This window comes from Gobio gobio, assembly GCF_949357685.1.
Source record: "Gobio gobio genome assembly, chromosome: 6".
NCBI classification, from domain to species: domain Eukaryota; kingdom Metazoa; phylum Chordata; class Actinopteri; order Cypriniformes; family Gobionidae; genus Gobio; species Gobio gobio.
Window position 1 is genome coordinate 6,468,808 of NC_137102.1, and position 26,973 is coordinate 6,495,780.

At 38.1% G+C, this 26,973-nt stretch overlaps 1 protein-coding gene across 3 annotated transcripts in view; it reads left to right on the forward strand.

Annotated features, from left to right (window-relative positions):
* asap1a (ArfGAP with SH3 domain, ankyrin repeat and PH domain 1a) overlaps positions 1-26,973 on the forward strand; it is a 99,342-nt gene that overhangs the window by 1,477 nt on the left and 70,892 nt on the right. For 2 of the 3 annotated variants that reach the window (XM_079819626.1, XM_079819627.1), the window contains exons 3-4: positions 1,990-2,116; positions 26,014-26,086. In XM_079819626.1, the coding sequence (XP_079675752.1) occupies positions 1,990-2,116; positions 26,014-26,086 (200 nt within the window). Of the gene's footprint in view, positions 1-1,486; positions 2,117-26,013; positions 26,087-26,973 lie in introns of those variants that run through there. The other variant, XM_079819628.1, reaches the window with a different exon arrangement.

A 26,973-nucleotide genomic window follows, 5' to 3' on the forward strand; every position in this document is an offset into this window, starting at 1 on the left:
AAGAACTTTATAAACTAAAATAACTAGCTTCCGACAGACGCCGTACACATTGATTGACGGTGAAAGACCTTTTAATAGATGCACTTTTATGATGGACAGATGCACTTTTATGATGGACAGATGCACTTTTATGGACTTCAAATCAGAAACATTCATTCACTACCACTATAAAGCTTGAAAGAGCCAGGATGTGTTTTAATATAACTCAGATTTTATTCGTCTGAAAGAAGAATGTCATACACACCTCGGATGACTTGAGGGTGAGTAAATCATGGGCTAATTCTCATTTTTGGGTGAACTAACCCTTTAAATGTTTTCATGTCCCCATGGGCAGATTGTGGTCTCTTTGGATGCCCTCTCTCGTTTGCAGTTGTGAGATGTCCAAATAATGGTAATAATATAGTGTAGTTCCAAAAGTAAAAATTGGTGAATTTGAGACAAACCATTTTATAAGGTGATAGTTAAGTGCTTGTGCCCATAATAAATATGACTGAGTGTCATACGATCTATAACCGTATTTAGCTTGAGCTTATATGACTGCTTCTTAAACATTTCATGCCTCTGGATGCGTTCAGACATCAGCAGGCCAAAGAATTCACTGACTACATTACATTTATAATCTATGAATTAAATAATAATAAATATGGCATAAATAAATGACCCAATTGGACTCTTTTTATTTTTGCACAATTCAGTCACAATTAATAAACTAATTTGTTCACTTGACCAATAATTTATTATTTATATTATTTAGAAATATATTATATTCAATACTTTTATGAATTCTATTGAGAAACCAAATAATGACTGAGAGTCAATGTTCAGAAATTAATAATTATGATTGTTTTGAACTATGATGTATAGCTGTGTTTTGCAGTGTTTTTTGTCAAACTCAAAAATGCCATTTTTTATTTATTTGAAAAACTTAATAATGGTATTTTATATATTTTTTTATTAGATCAAATAACATTTGAATCTGTCATATGCTCATGTTATAATGTACCCCACTTTAGAATAATGGTCATTAGTTAACATTAACTAATAATGAATTGCACTTATAAAGCGTTTATTAATCTTTGTTAATGTTAGTTTCAACATTTACTAATGCATTATTAAAATCTTGTTAACATTAGTTAATGCACTGTGAACTAATATGAACTGCTGTATTTATATTAACTAACGTTAACAAAGATGAACAAACACAGTAACAAATGTACTGCTCATGGTTAGTTTATGTTAGTTAATACATTAACTAATGACCATTATTCTAAAGTGTTACCGAAAAAAGTATACACCGTATTAATGAAACAAAACCACATAATCGTGTGAAATGAATGTGGGGGAAAATAACCACCCCAAGTGAATTTACACAAACTGAGAAAGCCAAAAAGCGATTTCTTGATGTTAAAAAAAAATATTTTATAAAGCAGCAAAGGTAAAGCATTCTGGCGCATGCGCAGTCTCTCCTCTTGCTTATCCCGTCATCAGTGGTGGGAGGAGATGAGCGTGCGTGCACGCGCTGGTGTCAGGGAGCTCAGACCGTCAGGACGGGGGGGAAAACGGGAAAACGGAGGAAAGGGAAAACAGAATGATACCGCTTCCGAAACCGGAACAACAATAATTGAAGGAAATACTCCAAAAATTACTTTAAAGCTAAATTGCGGAATGAGGGCATTTTAAACCAGCGTTTTACGGGAGAACAAGGAGAGGAGCCTGAGCCGTTTTATGTAGATGCAAGTGGATAATAATTAAGAGAGGAAGAGGAAAGACGTGGAAATTACACACACAAGGGACGGGGATTTCATAGCCAGTGAAGAAAAAGCCACTGCCACACATTTGGCAACGTTTCTTTTCATTTTACGCATTGCCTTGCCATTCAACCTTCCCCAAAACTGAGACACCGCTCCGTTCCCGACCACCCCTGTCTAATTCATGGTGCTATTGTGATTTTTCTCCCCTCCATTTTTATCGGGCGACTGTGTTTGCAAGGATGCCGGATCAGATCTCCGTGTCCGAGTTTCTCTCGGAGACGACGGAGGATTACAATTCCCCCACGACCTCGAGCTTCACCACCCGCTTGCAGAGCTGTCGGAACACGGTCAATGTTCTGGAAGAGGTAAGGCCGCCCTGTCGCTGCCCCAACACGGATAACGGTTCCAAAGCGAGCCAAATCCTACGGAGGATCCACTTTAAACACACTTTACGCTCATTTCTGTCCGGCAACCTCTAAATTCTCCTTGGCACTCTTTCTCATTTGAAGCACCGGTTCGATATTGATTTACACGGAATACACAGAATACCATCCATTGTTTACACATTATTATCCAGTAATATTATGTCAACAATTCTTGTTTATAGTCGTTATTTCTGCTGTTTTAATGGTGTTTTATTGCTTTGTGCGCATGTTAGCGAATTTAATTTTTAATAACAACGAATAACTGTTCTTTTGGGTTCATCGAGCGATGCCTATTGTAAGTTAATGCGCTTATAAAAAATTATTTTGGTTATGTTTTGGCATGTAAGCTGGAAGAGGTCCGTTGGATTCAACTCTGTGATGTCATCGATGCTGTGGTGTGGATGTGCAGTGAATATTGAGTCAATGGGAATTTGATCAAATTTTATTTGTGTCTTGAAATTACATCCTTCAATATTTAAGGTGCACTTGGTATTTGACTTATTTTTTTTTTAATTATAACAGCGCTTTTTTGAAAAAATTGTCGTTTTTAACGGTTTTATTCTACATGGAGCAACCGGGTTGCTTCTTAAAGGCCCCCTGAAATCAAAATTTTAGTTTTTTAGCTTTTAGTATGACTATGTTAGGTTACGAATAAGTTATGTTACGACTATGTATTACGAATAAGCTGGTGTGTTCCAAAACAATTACAAAATTCGCATTTCGCAAAACGTACAGTCTCTCACTTTCGTTAAAATGAAGATTTTGATGACATCATTGCAGACTTCATCTTCTGTCCAATCAAATGCTCTCTAGAATCTGAAGCCCCACCCCCTACACTCTAATGCTGCGTTCACACCAAACACGAATAGAGCGTCAAAATCGCGTCTACTGCGTTTAGTTTGACGCTTGAACATTTTGAATCCATTCGCGCGGCCACAGCAAATTGGACGCGCATATAAATTGAGCGTTTGAAGCGAAATAGTGTTCAAGGCGTTCCAGGAAAAATATGTCATAAAACACCATCTGCCTCTTTTCATTTTCATTAAAAATATATATTCAACATTAATAGCCACACAAATCTGGTCCAGGCAACTCCTACATTATCTTCACTGCATGTATATTTAAATATCTTAAAAAAATAAAGTTATGAAACTTCTCTTTGCTCTCAGTCAAAACGATTTGGCAGACAACAAATTATAGATTCATGACACCAAAGATCGCCCGTTAGATCAACACAAGACGAACCACTACAGGACATCGCCTGGATCTCACAACTCCAAAAACGCAAGATTTTTAAATAGGCGCTCTCTTTATAAATAAACCACAGATTTGAGCTTTAAACTACTACATTCTCACCTGAAAAAGTCTTAAAACTACATTTTGTGACACAATAGTAGTATTTTTAAATTATGCTGGGTTTCTCATCACGTGACAGAAGCGAGCAGGCACCTGATTGGTTAACGCGGCATGAATTGACGGCAAAGTTAAAATTAAAATATGCTTTCAGTTGAGGCGAATTAAGTCTGGTTTCACGTTAGTTTCACACGCACTGCCGCAGCACATACACACACACACACACACCAACTAGACCAGAGCCAAGACACAAGATAACAGAGCGGATCATATGCGCGAGTCGGCACAAACGACGCACTTATCGCACCCATTTGAATTCAGCACAGAATGCTGTATTTTAAAGCGATATGGAGGAGATTATGATGAGAAACTGTTAGAGATTAGGGGGAAACTGTGGCTTTAACAAACAGAAACGCTCTAGTCAAACTGTGACATTAACGAAATGCTATTGGCTGTTTTAAAAAAGGGGAGGAGTCGTTTCAGGGGAAATTACGTCAACATATTGAATAATGCTGTGCGTTTCAAGGAACTTCAGTGGGCCTTAAAAGAGATAGCTCACCCAAAAAGGAAAATTCTGTCATTAATTCCTCACCCTCATGTCGTTCTAAACCCGTAAGACCTTCGTTCATCTTCAGAACACAAATGAAGATATTTCTGATGAAATCCGAGAGCTCTCGACCTCTCCATAGACGGCAGTTTAATTAATACTTTCAAGGCCCAGAAAGGCAGTAAAGACATCGTTAAAATAGTCCATGTGACTCCAGTGGTTCAACCTTAAATTTATGAAGTGACGAGAATACTTTTTGTGCGCAAAACCAAATCAAAATAATGACTTTATTCAACAATTTCGTTCTAGCCTTTGTTAGTCTCCTACTCTTTACGTTGCAGCTCTTGCGCGTGTTTCATGGTGTTCACGGGAATAGTGTTGTTAAAAGTATCGACCGCAATACCAAATTGCTACTGAAATTTTAAAAATGTGATGCTTTGAGCGCTGTTGAGCAGAATCGTACAGTGCTCCAAGGGTCACATTTTTTAAATTTCAGTACCGATTTGGTATTGTGGTCGGTACTTTTGACGACACTACACGGGAACCGCATTGGCTACCGTAGATCTCGAGAACGCTGCATTATTTACATCGGAAACTGCGAAAATTTTAGTGGCATCTAGTGGTGAGGTTGTGAATTGCAATCGACCAGCGCTACGGTAGTCAACATGGGACAAAAATGTCGTTGTCGGAGAGAGCAGAGAGTGACTAGCGCTCTGTAGAGAAGTTTGTCCGTTTAGGGCTACCGTAGAAACATGATGGCGCAAAATGGCGACTTCACTGTAAGGGGACCCGTGGTGTGTGTAGATAGAAATGGCTCATTCTAAGGTAACAAAACCATAACGGTTCATTATGTAAGGTCTTTATACTCCACTGAAAACATAGTTATTGCATTACTGTCAATAGATCCTCATAAATGCAACACACTGCACCTTTAATGGTAGCCGCAATATTGACATAACATGACCAGCTATGTCATACAATTGACAGTTATTATTAATAATATGAACTATTATACTATTATAATGTTTACTGCATATAGTGCTTTACAAAGCAAACAAGTTTAAAACGAAGCAAGCAATAAAATACATAAAAGCTGCGTCCGAAATCGAATACTTCTCTACTATTGTATTTAGTATGCGAAAAACATTACGCCAACAGAGTAGTATGTCCGAATTTCATAGTATTTGAAAAACTGTAGGCAAAAAATACCCGGAAGACCTACTACTTCCGGCGAGATTCTGAAGTGTGCATACGAATGACACTTTACTATCCAATGAGGGGACGCAACTGACGCTGGTAGGTCACATGATCATGACAACATGACGGATGTAGTACGTCCGGATTACATTCGTCTATTCATACTATATAGAAAATCCTTTTTTTAACGGTCAAAAAAAGCTCGGTCGCGAAGTTCGTTCAAATTCAAATGTAGTACCTACTTAAAATTAAAACATTAAAACAGAACATTTTTAATTTATTACCTAAAAAATAAAGTTTTGATTATTATTACATTAGTGTTAGTCTTACTAATTGAGACGTATCTAAATTCTACTGTACAACAGTGATGTATTTGTCAAGATAAACCAGACTTTTATTTTGACATGTTGCCGTGAAGACCTTTGTGTGTTTATGATATGACGCAGTTTTTCTCAAATTAAATGGTAAAATGCTCATAAAGTGACTCTCAGTGGCTCTGGAGATGACGTTTGTGCGTTCATGTCCTCAGTGAGACGGCAGAGATTGAAACATGCGACCGTCATAGTGATAGTGAGCGCGATAGTGTGTGTGTGTGTGGTAAACCGCACTTCTACGGCATTCATTCGCACAGAGACACGCAGGATTCGTATTTAAATAGTCTTTTTGCGGTGATATATTCACAGACACTAGTCTATATCACCAGATGCGTTCTCAGGGTCTGAAATTTGGTACCGATTGATTTAATGTGAATCGGTACTCGGTAGTACAGACTTAATTCGGTCGGTGCCCTTAAAAGTACAGAGTTCGGTACCCAACCCTAATTTAAATATACACAATAATGATAAACTTTTATTTTAGATGTGATTAATTGCGATTAATCGATTGCCCAGCACTTATATCTGATGTATATATTCAGGGATACCCAGAGATTGTAAAGCACCTCAAACAAGTGAAACCGTGATTAGATCAACCTCAGTTAATTAGTAAAAAGCAACAAATGCACTGGAACATAAGCGAAGGCAGATGGGCTAATGGTCTCCATGACCTAGATGTCTGTATGTTATTATGTTCATAGATGAGCATGGACTAGCAGAGTGGTAGAGTCGAATGGGATTTAGGAAACTCCATAACCTTTACTTGAAAGTGGTTTTAATTTCGGTAATGTTTATGCATGTCATTTGGGATAATATACCAAAGCCATCGGCTTCTTTCATTTCACCATATGAACTATTAAATAATTTATCATCATGAATCAAGCTCTTGTAGTTCGTCCATAGACGTGAAAATGCATTCGTCTAGATTATTTGCGCGCTTTGATGTTTTGATGAAGGAAACGCAAGACCCCTAATTCTCAAAGAGCAGAAATCCCACAAGCCAACATCGCTCATCCTCTGTGGATCTGAGATTTGCGATGTTCTAAGAATAGTTCATGTAACAAGGAGAGGTTATTCTCATGAGCAGTGGTTCCAGGAGCAGAAAGAGTGAGAGAGAGAGAGAAGGGATTAACCTACTTACACATGGGCCAGTGAACACCTGACTTGCCAAGACAACAGAGAGCTCTGGAGGCGGATGAAGGGGCTTCCTCTTGCTCTGCCACAGAGCCCACTCTCTATTGACACACTGGTTTTAATGGCCAAGACAGACATGGTGATCCCTGAATGACACTGGGAGACATGAATGTCACCACCATGAATTAGCAATGTCTTGGGTGGTGATAGGAGGCATTGTGAGGCAGAATGAATGGGAGGTGAATGAACAGCGCTCTGAATAATACACATGGGCAAGCTGACCGTATTTTTTTATAGCGAGGGTGTTAAAGAGACGAACAGAAAGCTCAGGCTGGGTTAGTGGTTTAGTGGCTCAGAGCCCATTAGTGGTTTTAGCTAATGATGTTTCTGGTGATCTGGAGAGACTCCTCCGTGGTGTCTCGTTTTGGCAGCTCTTTTGGCCCCTTTTGAATACAGGATCTGGAATCCAAAGGATTTCCTCTCTCTTATTTTATTCAGAACATAGACTATAAAAAAAGATAGACGACATGTCTCCACTTCCTTCTACTGTAATGATGTAAAATGTAAAAATGAAGCCAAAATATACCAGAAACGGTTGTTGCCGATTATGTCATTTGGAGAGTCTGCAGTAGTGATTCCCGCAGACTCAATCTCAAGCACAGCTGTCAATCATGACGTTACACCCCGTTTTTATAGCATTAAAGGGGGCATAATACACACATCTCATGTTAATCTTGAGTACCTATAGAGTAGGATTGCATCCTTCATATCTCCGAAGAGACTTTAGTTTTATCAGATTTATAAAAGACAGATACGCTGTACCGATTCTTTCTGAAAACAGCCGAGCTCGTGGAGGCGTGCAGTGGGCGGAGCTAAAGAGTCATGATCTCTCTCACACACACACACACACACACACGCATGTTGGGTTTTCATGTTTTATGGGGACTTTCCATAGGCGCAATGGTTTTTATACCGTGCAAACCGTATATTCTATCCCCCTACACTGCCCCTGCCCCTAAACCTACCCATCACACACACACACACACACACACACACACACACACACACACACACACACACACACACACACACACACACACACACACACACACACACACACACACACACACACACACACACACACACACACACACACACACACACACACACTGCCCCTAAACCTACCCATCACAGGAGACATTCTGCATTTTTACATTTTCAAAAAACATCACTTAGTCTGATTTATAAGATGTTTCACAAGGACAAGGATTTCGGATATTGCCATCTTTGTGGGGACATTTTGTCCCCATAACATAGGGATTACCAGTCCACACACACACACACACACACACACAGGTTTGTTTTTCTATCTACAGGGTTCCCGCAGGGTCTTAAAAAGTCTAAAATTTAAAAATCTAAATTTTAGGCCTTAAAAAGTCTTAATTCACTGAAGTATTGAGTTCTAGGTCTTAAAGCATTTTAAACAGGTCTTAATTTTCCTACGTCCATGTAACGCTACCTCTAATGCTCATTTAAATGCTCCTGCTGCGCTGAAAGGAACACTCCACTTTTTTTGAAAATAGGCTCATTTTACAAGTCCCCTAGAGTTAAATAGTTGAGTTTTACCGTTTTTGAATCCATTCAGCCGATCTTTGTATCTGGCGGTAGCACTTTTAGCATAGCTTAGCATACATCATTGATTCTGATCAGTCCATTAGCATCTCATTCAAAAAATGACCAAAGACACTTTCAATATTTTTCCTATTTAAAACTTGACTCTTCTACAGTTACATCGTGTGCTAAGACAAACTGAAAATTAAAAGTTGCGATTTTCTGCACCTATATGGCTAGGAACTACTTTCTCATTCCTGCGTAATAGTCGCGGATCTTCGCGGCCTTACCATGGCTGCAGCGGCTGCTAATGGACTGATCAGAATCAATGATGTATGCTAAGCTATGCTAAAAGTGCTACCGCCAGATACAAAGATCGGCTGAATGGATTAAAAAACAGTAAAACTCAATTATTTAACTCAAGGGGACTTGTAAAATGAGCATATTTTCAAAAAAAGTGGAGTGTTCCTTTAAGGCAGCTTCCTATCTGTCATGAAACCTCATAAGTTACTTGATTTGGAGCAGCAACTCACAGTGATAACACTGCATAGGATACACGACTGAGGATTATCTTCAATAGAAGTTGACTAAATTATCAATTCATAAATAATAAACTGATTTTATATTTTCTTTCCCCAGTCATTCATACTGTATGATTTTGCATATGCCTTGTAGCTCGATCCGAAAACCCGAGGTGTTAAACTTTTATGAAGGCCTTGGACATGGATCGGATCCGACATTAGTAGCTTCAGGTCTTGGGAAATTTTTGCTAAATGGGCTTCTACTGATTGGACCAGAGAAGACACAAATCCTGAATCCAAGTTCAGTCGGGTCTGAAAAGAAATGCTCATTGAGTTGGACTCAGGTCTCATTTTTCTGGTCTGGTCTATCTTGGGTCAGGTGTTTTTTGTAAAAGTATTATTATTTTTTATTAATTTATTAATTTATGTACGTCTATTTGGGTTAGGTACAGATCTTGGGACCTGAGAAGATCTCAACATCCTTTTTGAAATTCAAATACACATTATTAAATGCAGTTTTTCCTCATTCTCATATCTCTTTAGCCACCCCTCAGTTTTGCATTTATAGTCAAACCATAATTTATTCAGACACCTTCTACATTTTCTCACATTATCACAGTTTATTCACTATAGTTTAGAAAATGCTAATAAAGTATGACAAGAACTCAAGAGTCAGACTGTCAGAACAAATTTATCTTGATAATGTCAGATAACTTTGATAGATGGATATGTTCTGTCTGTGGTGTCAAAGGTCACAAAGGAACAAACACTTCAGCAAAACATGCTCAGCTCAAAGTGTCGGAATGATTTTGCTCCCAATTTGATCAATTTTAGTCACTGTATGAAGAATTTTTAGGTATAATATGCAGGGTTCCCACACTTCTTGAAAGTACTTGAAAGTTCTTGAATTACAGACACATGGATTCAAGGCCTGGAAAGTACTTGAAAACAAACATAGGTTGAATAAAGCATGAACTGCATTTTGTTAGAGTAGCATGGTCTATTACAAACATTGGCCTTCATGCACTGCCAAAGCCAGAACAAAACAGCATTACGGGAGGAAGATATTCCTATATATTTCTGCTGTTTCATAAGCGCCATCTACTGTCAAAAGCCCTATTGGGACGGTAATTGTTTCTCGTGGGGTCGTAAGGTATTTTCATCATTGACAGGGGCTAGTCTATGATTTTTATTGCCGCCCGAATCCAGAATGTCAGTGTTTTTCTCCCACCACCCGCGTAAAAATCCCCGGCTGAATTACAGACTGTTTATAGACAAAAGCCAAGGACGTGTGTTGATTTAATTGCATCCGAATCCACGTCTCTGAGTTTTCAAGATGAGATCACTTCAAAATTAACTGTTTATATCCCTTTTGATCACTGCAGGCCACCGTACGGTTGCGCTTTGCTGTAATTTGGATGCATTTTAAAGATCTAGACTTTCATTACTTAAATGCTGGCAAGTTTTTACAAGAGCAATATATTTCATCACCACTCAAAAAAATAAAAAGAAGAAAAGCACGTAAACATTTGAAATGGGCCGTTATTACGACAGCAATTATATATGTTAAATATAATACATATGCAGGTCGTAAAAGCCTTCAAATTGATTTTTAAACAGGTACATGCATGTGATTTAATAAATAATTTTGCATATTTTTAATGCCTAACAATTACATTTTTTTTCATTTAATTGGAAAATTCATGTATACAATATTATCTCTATATTTTGATGTTTTAATCAAGTAATGATTTATAAAAAAGAAAACTAAAACTAGTGTGAAATAAATGTTAGAAGCAGGAATAAAAGCTGCAAACTGCATCTCTCGTTAAAACTCGCTCGCTCTTCTACACCAGCCTCTTTCCTCATTGGATTTTGTAAAATTGGAAATTTTTCCTCATTGGAAATTGTATTTTAGTCGTCAGCATATGCTTTAGCGTTACTGCATTAATGATAGACACAGGTGCAGTAGGTATTTGATATATTGGCAGTAACACACCCACCTTTATTGTATTTATTGTGCTTGATTTTAAATAAAAGGTGCTTTAAAAAGTCCTTGAATCTGGTGTTCATGAAAGAATGGGAACCCTGAATATGTCACAGTTTACTATTTTGCTCTCCTCACTTACTCAAATGAACTATAGTGTCCTGGACACACTAGTAAAGAAATTAAATCTGGTGTCTGAATCATTTTTGGTTTGACTGTAAATGCATTTGGCAGATGCTTTTACCCAAAGCAACTAAGGTATACATTTTATTAGTTCATGGACTCCCTGGGAATCAAACCATGACCTTGCCATTACTTTTAGCCACAGAAATGCTTAAACAGTAGTTTATTCTCAGGATATGAAATAACACACCTCAAACATTTTCACCGTCCGTCACTCCATTTTGTCCACAGCACCTTTGCTCTAATCCTGCATTCCATACAAAGCCTCTCCATCTTGATAATGGTTTCCATGACACTGTCTCATCATGAGGACCAGATGGCAAGATACTGAAGGCAGATGTATAGACTGCTCATCAACAAGCTGCTGGCATGCATACTCAAAGACAGGATATATATATATATTTTTTTTACTCCATTTCTGTTCATACGGCTCATTCCAAATAGGAAATTTCAGAAGTGATCAACTTTGTCTTGAGGGCTTAAAGGGTTAGTTCACCCAAAATGAAAATTCTGTCATTAATTACTTACCCTCATGTCGTTCGACACCCGTCAGACCTCCGTTCATCTTCAGAACACAAATGAAGATATTTTAGTTGAAATCTGATGGCTCTGAAAGGCCTCCATTGGCTCAATGGCACGGTTCACTATCAAGACCCTTAAAAGGCACTAAAGACGTCGTTACAAAGTCCATCTCACTACAGTGGTTCTACAATAACTTTATGGAGTGACGATAATAGTTTTTGTGCAAAAAAAAACCCAAAATAACGACTTATATAGTGATGACGATTTCATTCTGAAGATGAAGATGAGCGCAAATACGGGTGTCGAACGACATGAGGGTAAGTAATTAATGACAGAATTTTCATTTTTGGGTGAACTAACCCTTTAAATGGAGATTTGCTCTTTTCGTATTGCTTGTCGTATTTTATACAGCACAATCGAGTGAAGGACGTACGAGATTCTGTGTTTTTGCCCAGCATCTAATAATCCTCTCGGCCAAAAAAGTCCAAATGTCCCCGAGTGCTTAAGGGAGAAGTCCCCAGTGACTGATACTGCAGTTAGTGCTTCATTTACATGGGCATAGAATAAATCCCTTGCACAGACACACGCAGTTATATTCTGCACTGCAGCAAAACCCATCCAACTATAGACCGGATTCACTCATTATGCCTGAGGTGGAGCTTAAAGCATTAAAGAGAACCATTGACAAACAGGACCGAGACGTGGGTATTTTATGGTCTAATGTGTTTAGGATGAGAACACAATGGTCAGTTGAATGTTTTTAGAAGTCCAACTCCTCTTCAGTTGTACTTTCTTTACTTGACAACAATGATGCTCATGTACACCCGTCGCTTAGTCATTCCTGTCTCTAGCACAAAAAAATATGAATAAAAGATGTCCACCCTTCACCATTTGCTCATAATGTGCTGCATTGTTTGCTCCAAGCGAATTAAAGGAGGAGGCACAAACGCACTGTATTATTGAATACAACAACGTTTTCTTTTTTAATAATTCAAGACTTTTTATTTATTTGCATTATCTCTTTGGTATAATTCTGTGTAGTTTGAACTCCAAGCGGAGATTACGACAGTATTGAGGAATCTCATCATTGTGTTTTATTGATGGTTCTGGAAACAATGAGTATATTTGCCAACACAAAAGACCACATGCTCACCATACAAATGTGATTCTGATTTTAAAGCTATGTCGTTTTTTTTTCTCCCCCAAGCCATTTTTAGTTTTTTTTTTATATTGTTGGCATCTGCTGGTTTGTCATCTTTTTTTGTTTTTTGTTTACACATTTATTTTCTTGTGTATTCATTCATGCGACGTTATAGTGCCTGCAATGCATAGTAGTCATGGGAACAACCATAAAATGCTCTAGTGACCTATTTTATGGCAGACCTGATATGCAGCCATTGATTTGTGGCCAGATGGGAAATCAGAGGATTTGCGCCACATTTGGTTGCCTTGAAATTCCTGGAAAATTTTATGGTTTGATGTTTCAGTGCTGCCCAGATTTTCATTTTTCACAGCATTATGTTTTCATTTAGCAGGAGCAGATCGAGCTGTTAAATCTACTTCTTTTAATGTACATTTACATTTAATCATTTAGCAGATGCGTTTATCCATTTTCCGAAACAATTGAATTATCATCCTGGTAATTTGTTTAGACTTTGAAATTAAAGGAAATTATTATAATAATTACCTTATACAAAGCAATTCATAAAGCTTAAAGGATTAGTTAACTTTAAAAATGAAAAATCAACACTAACGCTCAATGACATTCTGTTTATTTTAAGCGCATGTTGTCTGTACTTTTAAGTTATATAATGTCAGGATGGATTCTGATGGTTCATCAGCTGGAAAAAAAATTCTGAAAGTGATTGTTTCTCTGTGTCGTTATCGTTATGTTGTGGACTTCCTCTTAGGATTAGAACAGTTATTATAACTTTATAGTTATCTTTGTAGTTCTCGTCCTTGTGACTGTGAATGGGCCTTTAGCATTACTGCAGCGTGCAAAACACATAAAGAGGAACACTGCTCGATCATCTTAAAGCTACACTGTGTGATATTTTCCCCCATCTAGTGGTGAAAAGGTATATGACCATCCAGTGAATATTAGTTTCTCTTCCTCTCAATTCCGATTTCGTTTTAACTCGTACGGTGGCCGATTTAGTCCAAGATTAACATGGCTTCCAGTTCGCCCTCGTCCACATTCGACACGGTGCCATCGAGTGTTAAAACGCGAAAGGCGAAGCTTGAATTTACGGGTATGTCCCTCTTTGGCTAATGTACTTTCAAGATGGAGGGGCAACATGGCGACCCGCATTCGAACCCCTCACCCGTATGTATTTTCAATGGCATATTATAAACTTACGAGAATACTTTATTACTTGAAAGAAGTAAATATACATTAATGAGACATATATTTTTGAAAGAACTAAGTGTTTTTAGCTTAGAATAAACTAAAAAAGTCACACAGTGTAGCTTTAAACGTGAGCAGTTGAGCGGTGGTTATGTCATTATCAGTCAGAAGTAGCAGTCTATGATTACTGAACAGTGGGTGCTTAGTGTTAGTCAGCAGAATAATAGTGTGCTGCTGTTGGCTCGGGCTCGCTGCTGTGATTGTGCTGTGTGTCTGTCATTTGAGAATGGTCCAGGCCGAGCTCAGCTGGATGTTATACTAGCGCATACAGCAGCTGAGGGAGAGTGTGTGCCGCGTCTCGTGTCCTTGCGTTGAGGTCACCAGACGCACTTTTAGGCTTGGACAAATTGTCTTCAAAAGCCACCCTGCTCAAGTTATGTGCTAAACCATGCACTGATATAGAAAATCGGCCTAAAACCAGCAAGCCTATAATTTTTGTTCATGCAATGGCATCACACCATTCAAGATTAGTTTAATAACACTGTGAAATTTGTATAACGTTATTAACTTTATCTTTACCTCATCTAACACCCAATTAATTTAGATTAGGGCTGCCACTAACAACTATTTTTATATCGACTAATTTATGACAGTAATTTTCAACAATTGTACTTAAAAACATTTTATTTAACTTGCAACGTTGGCCTTCAGTAGTGTACTATCAAAAAAGTATCAATGTAAACAAGCCCTTGACAAAATGTAAAACTGAAAGAGTAAAATTGTAAAAAGGTACAAATTTGTAAACCAACATACGGTATCAAAAAAAGAGAAAAGCAGCAAATACTTTTTATATAGAATAGTGTTTTCACGATACTAAAATTATGACTTAGATACCGATACCAGACTAAAATACCGATACTGAATCGATACCATGGCAAAAAAACGGTAAAAGTAATTGAATAATATGACAGAACTTACTATTCATTGTTTTATCATTGTTTTAGGGTTAAAAAAACCCTAAAAACTCACTTGGCTGGCATGTTCCTGCCCTGCTTCTCACAGAATATCAGGTCCAGCCCTTTAAGAGCTGCACGGACCAAATTCATTGTAACACCCGATTTTCTCATTCAACTCTGTATATGTTCACTAAAGACCATAGTTGCCAAGTCCGCGTATAACATGCGACTTTGGGCTTCTTTTTTTGGCAAGTCGCGTTAAAAAATAACAAGTCGCGGGTTGCGTTTTTTTGGGCTTATTTTAAAAAATGTGGTTGCTTGTTAGGAAAATATTATAAGCAACTTCGTTTTTTTACATTTATGGTCGCTGTGTTGTCCAATACATTGACTGACACTGTCTTCTCACAGTTAATAGCCATTCAGTGCAACGTTACAAGTGCTGTAGATATCCGTCCTCATATATCCCGCCTCCTTCTCCCCTTCATTGAAGAAAAATCGCGTTCCACGTGCAGGTATGTGACGTTATAAATGCATGTAATGATAGTAAGTAGACTTAAATAAACGTATACATTTTTACAAACAATGCCACCAGCAGAGATGTACAGAGATGGAGAGGAAACAGGGAGGAGAGGCACCTCATTTAATTTAAAAATATATTTTTGTAATGTATTTAAAATTACAGGCTATTATAAAAAAAACAAGTCTTCTAATAATAACAGTAGGTATGGTTCGATTTTATTTTATTATAAATATGTGGATATATTGCAGCGCTCCCTTAGTGCTTTCTGTGTCCCAGTGTGCATACTATCCATCCTAAATAGTTAGTAATTTTCAATACTATTTAGGGCAGATAGTGTGCACATTGAGATGTAGGGCTTATCTTTTTCAAGGTTTGCAGTGTGTGTGTTCACTACTCACTGCCCCTAATATATGTGCACTAACTCCGACTATGGGTTCCCATAATTGGCCTTCATGTCACTTTTTCTCTTTTTCCATCTCCAAACTTCTTCTGTTCACAGCTGATCGGAGGATATTGCGTGTCCTTTATTGCAATTTGATGATTTTTGTAAAATCACATCTGTTTTTGCTTTTCAAACTCTGAGAGTTTTCAGTTTAATATGTTGCAGGCTCATTTATTGATAAAAAATAATTTATTATAAATAATATTGATGATAATAAATAATATAATATTGAGCTTGTTTTTGAAGCTGCGGTTGCTTATTTGTCTTGCGAGAGTTGGCAACACTGCTAAAGACATATCCGACTGTGTTTACCCGAATACTCGCCAGGACGTGCATTTTTACATATTTTTTACCATTCAAACTCACTGGCGTCGCGATCTGAGTGAAAGAGTTCGGCAGCGCGAGTACATCCCGGCTGCACCACACTTTTCTGTTCCTTTCTTTTCTCTGAGCTGCGCGTATAAATTTAACTCGAAACTCGATAGAAGTGAGAAATACTGCTCTTATTAGAGTGCTGCCATTTTTAATGATTTCATATCGTACCCAATTTACCCAGTCGACTAAAAATATTGACGTCGACAAATTAACAGCGTCGACGCAGTCGATCGTATCGACCAATCGCGACAGGCCTAATTTAAATGCAAAAATATATCAGCCAATACATGTCTAGTATTGAGCGATACTGAATTAGAAAACCTGTAATAAATGTGCCAATAACAAATGTCACGCACTATGAAATCTGTCAGATGTTTTCACAGAGCCGTGTTTTCTTTTAGAGCCCCACAAGAGTTTCCACCTGGCTCTGTGTGTGTGTGTGTGTGTGTGTGTGTGTGTGTGTCTGTGTTTTTATTAATCAGACCTTGGACAGAACATGGAATCCTCAGAACCAAAAGCATACCTAGCATTCTGCGTGAGTATCGGAGGGCCCGTTGCCATGGATACGAACCAAACAGACCATAATTTACACAATGACCTGTTCTTCTCATATCTAGAGCCACAGATTCAATCAGTGCCAGCGCTGGAGTGGTGCTTGCCAGGCCTGTGGGTGTTCAGTGGCTCAGCGATCGGGGTGTTGACTTCATGTAATGTTTCCATTGCGTTTCTCCGGGTCATTTGTATCTGTTTCTTCCACAGTTATTGTAATAAAAACAGACAGGATAAAGTTGGATCCTGCAGTTCTGACTCATAAACCCCATGAAACCTTGGCCTGAGCGGTTTCCCTTGCGTTGGACAGCCTCTCCACAGCCTCAGTCAAGTCTCCTGGCTTTGGCTTGGCAGAGAGAAGTCATTCCTCAAGGAGTTCATGTTTCCTGTGGCTGATGGCTGGTGTAGGTCTCTCCTGACCTAAATGTGCACATGGCAGTCTTGGAAAAGTTGTCTAGCAAAAGACCTTTTTGGCAGGCCACAGAGTCTTTTCTTGCTTGGCAGTCCTCCTATGTTGGTCTTCTCGTCTTGATAAAGTCCATTATCGATCTGGTTGTTTGTAGTGTGAATCTAATGGATTGTGGTTGCTTTGACGGGCAGTAAAAGTGTATTATCGCTGTTTTTCCACCTACAGGGACCTACAGCTTTGAGATTTGTCCTGATGGATGCTGTGCTAGGTTGAGTCATTTTTTTTGTTTGTTTATTGTTTGCTCCTTTTTTGCCCCAGCGAGAAACATTACTCGACCGGTTTTGAGATATTGTCAAGAAAGGTGCTTTCAATTTACGCTGGGATTACTGAGCGCTCCAGGAAGAGAGCCAAAGGCTCAGTGATGCCCATCGGTGGAGTGGGTGAACAGAGGGTCAAGGTTTGTTGTGAGTACTGTAGACGAGTATCAGCGTGTGTTACTGCAGTCTATCCAGTCATAAAGAGGCAAATGCTTAGTCATGGACGGACAAAGTAGCCCTTTATTGAGAGTGTCATATTGTTCTAGTGCCAGTGAGTGTAAGGTTACATTTGTTCTCAAAAGAGCACTTAACTTTCTCTGTCTGTATAATAACTGTAGTGCTGCGTTCCAGATGGTGGTCTGAAAAAACAGAGCTGATTGACCATAAGGGAAATAGTTTACGCAAAATGAAATTTCTGCCACAAATTAAGGTCTGTTCACACTTGGCATGTTTGGTTCAATTACAGGATTAGTTCACTTCAAAATGCCATCCAAGATTTTCATGTCTTGCTTTCTTCAGTGGAAAATACGTTTTTTGAGGAAAACATTTCAGGATTTTTCTCCACATAATGGACTTTAATGGGAACCAACGGTTGAAGGTCCAAATCAGTGTAGTTTCAAAGGAAGGGCTTCAGAGGCTCTGCACGATCCCAGACGAGGAATAGCATCTTATGTATCGTTCACACCGGACGCGAATAAATCACGCTATTCGCACGAAGTTGGACACTTTTTGAGTTTACTCGCTTCATTCACGTGTGAAATTCACTTCACAACTGACGCGAATTCTGTTGAATTCTGCCAGCGGCTCGTCTCGTTGAGAAACGGCTTACATGGGCTGTGTTTACACGTCTTTTTTGTTAAAATCTACTGTTAGTGTGTGACAAAATGTAGTTTTAAGACTTTTTCAGGCGATAATGTAGTTGTTTAAAGCTCAAATCTGTGGTTTATTTATAAAAAGAGTGCCTATTTGAACATTTTATCTGGCGTTTTCGGAGTAATGAGCTCCAGCGGATCAGCGGCGCTCAGCGCTCATTAACCCCGGCGAGAGCAGCCTTTCCTCGGCCAGTCCTTCTGACGTCTGCCGCTGGCTCTGATGTCTCTAGTGTTTTGAGCTATAATTCAGAGTGTCCAGCGAGTAAATATATATTTATGCTAAACTTACCCTTATCACCCACACACTGGCGAGTAAAATCTGAGAATTTATTAGCCAATGGCTAATGATAGATATTATTTAATCGCCCAGAGTGACGTTTTACTCGCATATGCGAGTGTTTTACTCGCATTGTAGAGGGTTGACCGGTAATTTACTGGTAATGTTACAACTTCCAGAACCCATTTACCGGTATTTTTGAAAAGGGCCTGTTCACACATGATCTGTTAGTGGTAATTTACCAGTAAAGACTGTATGTGTGAAAGGGGCCACTGACATGAAGGACAAATGCTTTGCAGCGGTGCTTTGTCTCATCCAGTGTTGACAACCTTTAGCTGTTGCGACAACGATTGCGTCCGGTGTGGACACAGTGTTACTCTCCTCCACAGACATCCTGCTTCTCCCAGAAGATCTGGGTCCCAGATTCTGGGAGTCTCTTGCATATTCGATATACAATATATACAATACCACAAATGAGTTATTGCAGGTTGGGATATCCATTCTGTATGACTTTCTTTCCTCGATGGAACACAGTTCCAAAATATTGTCCGCTCTTTTCTATACAATATAAGAGTTAGGCTATATCAGACTGTACTTGTAAATGATTACTTTCAGGATAACTTCAAATGTTTAAAGCAGCTTAATGTTATTTAAGGTGGATTAAACTCATAAGGTCACCTGCTGAGCTGTATCCTCTCCGCAGTGCTCAGATTCACTGTTCTGTTAACTGTGGTCACGATTAATAGCCTACAAGACCATTTGAGGATGTGGTTAGATTGTTGTAATTAGTTGTGTAATGATATTACCCTCTTGATCATACCTCAGAAGACGCTTGCAGGGTAACTGAATTAGCTGGTTTTATATATATATTATATATATAGCTATAAATATATATAGTATATATATATATATATATATATATACACACACACTATGCTAATAATAAGAAGTGTTTCTTGAGCCCCAAATCAGCATATTAGAATATACAGCATATTTTTGAAGGATCATGTGACACTGAAGACTGGAGTAATGATGCTGAAAATGCAGCTTGGCCGTCACAGGAATAAATTACATTTTAAAATATATTAAAATAGAAAACTAGCTTTTTTAAAATTGTAATAATATTTCATTATTTTACCATTTTTACTGTATTTTTGGTCAAATAAATGCAGCTTTGGTGAGCAGTGAGCAACAAAGACTTCTTTCAAAAACATTTCCTATTGGTTTATTTGTGTTGTGATCTGCTTGCCTGCTAAACTTCTATTGCATTACTGAAAAAAGATTTTCTGTTCGCTTTTACAAACAATTTAGTAAACGCCTCTTTTACATTAAAAATGTTCCTTTAAATTAGGGGTATCCAAACTTTTTTCAAATGGGGCCAGATTCGATGTTGTGGACACACCTCGGGGCCAGTTCCTTTTCTGTATATATATATATATATGTATATATATATATGTATGTATATATATGTATGTATACATGTTTTGCTTTTTAGAAACATGACAAATTTGACAAAAGCTTGAGTTGACAGCAAAGTAGCTTGAGATTGGACACAGATGTAAATTTAATACACTAAATTTCTAATTTTTACAACAAATTAACAACCTCGTTTTAAAGGGGGACATTTTAGTTTAGTTAGAAGTCTTAGTTAAATTAGTCAGTAGTCTATTTAGATCACCACAGGTAAAATATTGTAATATTTTGTGTATAATATTGTTTCTATATCTAAAATGGCTTTATGGTATTTAGATTAAATACAAATGCACAAAACTGTGAGTTTATGAGAGAAAACAATCTGTAATTTTGCCTCTATTACTCATTTAATACATGTCTACATTTAATAATACAATAAAATTAGACATTAACCTACATTTCTGACAAAATACCATAGTTACAGTTACAGTAACAAGTAGCGCTGTTTCGTTATGCTTTTAGTGCGTTAATGTTTCAGCGCGTTAATGTTTCCATGGCCTAAAATCTAGTGCTGCCACCTGTGTCAACATTGTGAAACTGCAAGATCTGGAATTTATGTGTGGCGGGCCACATATAATATATTTTAATAGATGAACTGCAGGCCGTTTGAAATTCATCCCGGGCCGTATTTGGCCCGCGGGCCGGACTTTGGACACCCCTGCTTTAAATCCTGGTATATAGCTACAGGATGTTGTAGCTCACAACAATGGAATAAGAAAGGAAATGACCAGGGATTAAAAAAAGCCTGTCTCTTCCTGGACCGCAGTGGGCAGTCCAATTTTGGTGTACCAATGTCCAAACATAGCTGCAAGAAAATGAGAGAATGGCCGCAGAGGGAAATCATTTATCACATGAGCGGCACAGAACTACTACTTTCATCACCGCAGGTTCTTGATCAGCTGTCCAAATGCGCATTATTTCTCTGCCTCAGCATGCCTTGTGTTCACTGTAGGAGGAGGTACATGAACGCAGTGAGTGGTTTAAAGAAACACAACTCATATCTAAACATACAGCAGGACATCAGTCTACAGACTAGATTAGAAATGACATGTTTCCTGTCAGATTTTCCCTGGCAACTTGGCCACAATGGTTTTTGTAATTCACATTTTATGTCCCTTTTTCATATTTAAAATGGCATCTGGTTAAATTTAGCTAACATTATATCTCAATGGTAGAGCAAACGAGAAATGATGGGTCTTCAACATGGGGTCTACTAATCAGAACTGGACCTGTGGCTCTTTGAGCAGATAATGCGCCGCCACAAAGCAAAAATGGTTCAGGAATGGTTTGAGGAGCACGAGTTTGAGGTGTTGACTTGGCCTCCAAATTCCCCAGATCTCAATCCAATCGAGCATCTGTGGGATGTGCTGAACAAACAAGTCCGATCCATGGAGGCAACTTACAGGACTTAAAGGATCTGCTGCTAACATCTTGGTGCCAGATACCACAGCACACCTTCAGGAGTCTAGACGGGTCAGGGCTGTTTTGGCAGCAAAAGGAGGACCAACACAATATTAGGTCATAATGTTATGCCTGATCGGTGTATATATACTGAAGAATCATACTGATATAACTTCACAATTCATAATAAAGAACGTAAATACATTTGGTACTATGATAATGCTACAATAAGCATCAATATCCACCAAGGGGTCCTTTTAAAAGAAAGTTTATTTTCAGAGAGCTATTATTTTCCTTCAAATTCTGGCCTTAAGCTCTGTCTTTCTCATTAATCACCATTGAAGGGCTTTTTTAAAGCCACCACAGATTATTTTGGGTACAGTTGGGTGTGTGTGTTTGGGAGGGGTGTGTTTGTGTTGGTCGCTGTAGCTGTTAGGACACACATCTGTTAGCTGATAGCTGGTATAGAGCACATGAATGGCAAAGCCTGTTGTTCAATGAATGCTCTGAATTCACTTTCCATGACTAACAAATTCAATTAGTAAAATATACTGTACACATATTAGCTTTTCCCCCATGATAATAAGTTAATTGCTCTTGAGTCAGCCTGCCTGTATTCCATTCACTTGCACAATTTGCTTCAGCCAGAGAGACACATGTCTGATAGAATCAGGGAGGAGGAGGGCATCAGTCAGGAGGTCGAAGTGTCTAAAAGAGTAAAGCAAAGAGTTCATATGCAGGAAATGCATGTTCCCCAGTTGTTCAGATGTGGTTTCTATCTTTTAGAGACAGAAAAACATTGATAGAGGCAATTCGTTGACACCCTGTTGTTTACGGTCATGCATCAAAATATTTGAAAAGATTTCCAGGAGTGGAGACCCTCAAGGGCATGTCCTGTTCCACGCTCTCAGTTTCACAGCGGTTCTGATTGTTGAAATGATATCCACAAGATGACAATGAAGTGCGGTCGAGGGGTTCTTGTGCTGCGGTTGCTAGGAAACTGCTTGTCAAGGGTCGTCGTGGTATGTTAAGTTGTGTACCCATTAACCGTCTCATTTGGCCACCCCATGCTGTCTTTTCAGAGGAGATTTTGGCTGTTGATTAAGTTTATTAGTAGGGCTGCATCATTATGACAAAAATCATAATTGTCGATTATTCCCTTGAAATTGCGATTTAGTAATTACGATCATCACAATTTACATTGATGTTTTGAATAGCTTTATACCATTGTTTGAAGCAACTGCATGCTATATTTTTATATGAAAATGAGCTGAAAACAATCTTCCTGAAAACCTTTTCTTGCTTATCTATAGCATTAAGCCTCAAATGTCAACTAGACATCGGTTTGACTTTGATAAAATGTTATTCTAAAACCAAAACTGGAAAAAAAAACTTAACCTGTACACACACACACACCTTAAACTCTGCAAACCCTGTACAGAATAAATCTTGCATACAACATGATATAGATAGACCTGTCACGATAACACATTTTGCTGGACAATAAATTGGCCAAGAAATTATTGCGATAAAACATAATATTGTCGTTCTAAGACCATTTTCATCTAAAATAATGATAATGGCATAATAATGCAGGTACACCTTTTCAAAGATCAATACATTTTTATTTCTAAAGACTATTTAACACTGAAAACGGAAAGCATTTGAAATATCCACGATAAATGAACAAAACAACCAAAAACAAAAAAAAGCAATGGACTCTCAGTCTGTTAACAAACAAATGCACTTGAATAAACAGCTGGAAAACTGCAACGGATGATTGTGTTTAAGGTAGTGCTGGGAATCGATTAAAAAAAAAAAAAATCTGTAATTAATCACGATTAATACGTTTTTAATGTTTTGATATTGTAACAAATTATTGACAGCATATTTTAATTATGTGTTGTATTGTCATGTTTATATGAATGAAGGCCAGTATCACTGATGTCTCTAAGAAACATTAATGACGTTACATTACAGTATAACTGAAAGCTACCCAACATTTATTAGGCTAACTACTTTTAATTTAAGTGAACTTAAAACAATCTTTACATAAACCCATTATAATAAATGTTATTTTTACCTGTGCCTTCCCTGTTAGACATATACAGAAATGTAATAGTTATCAAACACCTTTCTTAACTGCATAAATAATAAATGAAATATAGATTAATCATCATTAATTATAGATTATAAAAATATAGATTAATCATCATTAAAGCTACAATTTTCTCTGTTCCCGTTGTTTTTTGATGAACATTAATGACGGACATCATCAGTGCTCCTGTCACTTTAAGATCAGCCGCTGACGACGTTAATGCGGATCTGACGCGCTGTCCCGCATCTCATTTCCTCACAACACTTTAAGTTCATTTAAGACGTTATTTAACTCATTTAAGACTCTAATATGAGAATACTCGACACAACTGGCATTTTGGCAAAATTCTCTGTGTTGTTGTTGTTTGTTCAAGAGCGAAAGAGAACTTGATGTGTGCACGAGACTGATGCAAGTCTGTATGTGCATCGAGTGTTTGTGTGTGTGTGTGTGTGTGTGTGTGTGTGTGTGTGTGTGTGTGTGTGTGTGTGTGTCAAGGGCTGTGTCCGCTGACTCGTTGCCTCGCTGCCTTGTCAGACAATGGCTTGTAAGGCAGTGTTTGTGCATGAACAGGGTTTCCGCGGGGTCTTAAAAGTCTAGAAAAGTCTAGAATTTCAAAATCAAAATTTTAGGCCTTAAAAAGTCTTAAATTCCCTGAAGTATTCAGTTCTAGGTCTTAAATAATTTTAAACAGGTCTTGATTTTCCTACGTCCATGTAACGTTACCTCTAATGCTCATTGAAATCCTGCAGCACTTCAAATAGTCCAAATATAATTCGCTGTAATACGACTACAAATGAGACCAACATGCATCTTATATTGCAGCCAATCAGCTTTAGTGTTATTGGAGTCTCTTTCAGATTGTACCAAAGACACATAAAACTGATTTTATTCTTCAGCTAATAGTCCTCCAGTTTTTCGTGTTTCTGCGATTACTAAATATAATGAAAAATCAACATGCATTTTTTTGAGAAACAAATAAACCAAAATAAACAAGATTTATGTATTTCGTTTTTTGCATTTAACATAATACATAATGCGGTAAATGTAGTTTCCTAACTATGAAAAAAAAAACGCAAATGATAATTTCTGGAAATTACCACCACAAAATCAGTCATTTTGATCTCAAAAATCACCCACAAAAAAAAAAAGTTACGAAATCCTGTTGGGATTGAGCTATGAGGAAATGCAAGTTTATCGATTTGTTCAATTTGAATAAATTAATTTACTTTGCAAGTAAATTTGTGACTGCATTTCCTTAATAGGTCTTACATTTCATTCATAATGGTCTTAAAAAGGTCTCAAAAAGTCTTAAATTTGACTCTGTGAAACCTGCAGAAACCCTGATGAAAGGCACCTCACAAAACTAGTTTCGGACAGACTTCTTAGGCAGTGTAACCGTTTAATGATCTACAGCAAAATAGAGAGCGCTTTGGTGAGAACTAAACTAATATTGAACTAATACATTAATCATTTCTCGCTAGAAATGACATCAGAAATGGAAAATGCTGGAAAACGTATATTTACACACAAACTGACCAGCAAACGCAACAATCGGACACCATCTTTTTTTTCCAGCTCAACTGTCCCAGAATGGAACGCACAGGATTGTGGGATATCAAAGGCAGCGAAGGATACAAATATACTGCCTTCAAAAATCGATCAGATGAAGGCATCTCAGGAGACAGGAAGTGAAGCTAACATTAGATTCGGACGTGCCTTGGTGCCTTCCTGCGTTGAAATGTGTCCTCCGAAGGCAGCATTTTCCAGGTTTCGGATGCAGCCAGAGTATCCCTCGATTCCCTGACATGAGACACACACACACACACACACACACACAGACAGGACACTGACATACAACGCGTTCTCTTGTGTCTTGTCGCGCTTAGATTGTTTAAAAGAATTTACATTAATAAGAGTGTGATCATATAATGTAACGCTGGGCAAAAATGGATATAAAAACGGTCGTAATTGCGTTAAATATTTTTAATGCGTTAAACTGAAAAAATTAATCGCTCGCGTTAACGCGTTAATTTGCCCAGCCCTAGTTTAAATGTATCCCTTATCAATATAATTTGAATATTTAAATGTTTAGAAGCATATTAGCTGCTTTTCTGTTACTTTATCCCTAAATTTGGTGTTTGAGGGAATATCCCTGACTTTTTCCCCATCTGTTGGCCCATCTGAGCATTGGAAATGCCTCCAAGTCCTGTGTTGTCATGGTTACAGTGTGATTATGGGATTTCCGATGTTTGGTCAGGGGTGTGGCCAGTGATGCGATTCCCTTGGAATTCTAAGATCATGAATCATAAATAAATCACGGACCTTTTTTAGCCGTGTTTTATAATCTCTTCTCTTTATCTCTGTCTCTCCAGGCTTTGGACCAGGACCGAACAGCTTTACAAAAGGTCAAGAAATCCGTCAAGGCAATCTACAACTCGGGTCAAGGTGAGTTTTGACCCCAGCTGAGGGTCTTCAACAGGAAAGTTCTGGAAATATTCAAATATGGCCTAGATTTTCAAATAAAATGTGAGGCTTTTAAAAAAGTGATTTTCCATAATTGAAAGAAATGGATGGTGAAGTACTGCTCTAACCAGAAGTGAGAAGTCGCTGTTACCATGGAAACGGGAATTGCCATAGCGCCTACTTTTTTGCTGGCTCCTTCCTATCGTCTCTTCCCCCATTCTGTCTAGGCAAGCTCAAATGCCTACTTGCCCTCTAGGGTAAATCAGCATGAAAGGTCAGGAAATCCTCCAGACCATGCAACTAACATCTCACGAGTGTGACACAGTGGATCCTGGCTCATGCAATCCCATTATCGGCTTGTAAGTGTCCAATGTCCTACCGCTCCTATCGGCCAAGCTCTCTGTCCAGATGCCAAATATCATTGGCTGTTTGATCAGGGCTTCATAATGCCTAATGATTACACCCTGGCCTCTCTTGTGGACCTGAAATAGTCCAAAGACATAGACAGGAATCTGCAAGGTTGGGCTCAGGGCTGGAGATTGTGGGCATATTTAGGACTCTAAAACAGGACAGACGTCTGTGTTTTGCTGCTGTGTGACCTAGAGATGGGTCACAATGGTCGACTAGATGATAAAAGCATAAAAGATTTTAAAGCACAGCTACAGCCATACTCATCCAGATGGATGTGGTTAGTGGTTTTCATGTCTTGTGCTGCTGATTAGTAACCTGCTGAGGCTTTTTTTTCATCTACAATCAAACTTTTAACATGAATGAGTCTTAAGAAATGCATTTGATTGGAGTCAAACCCACCCTCATCATACAGGGCTTTAGATCAGAAAATATGAAATTCATCAGTTTATATACAGTGG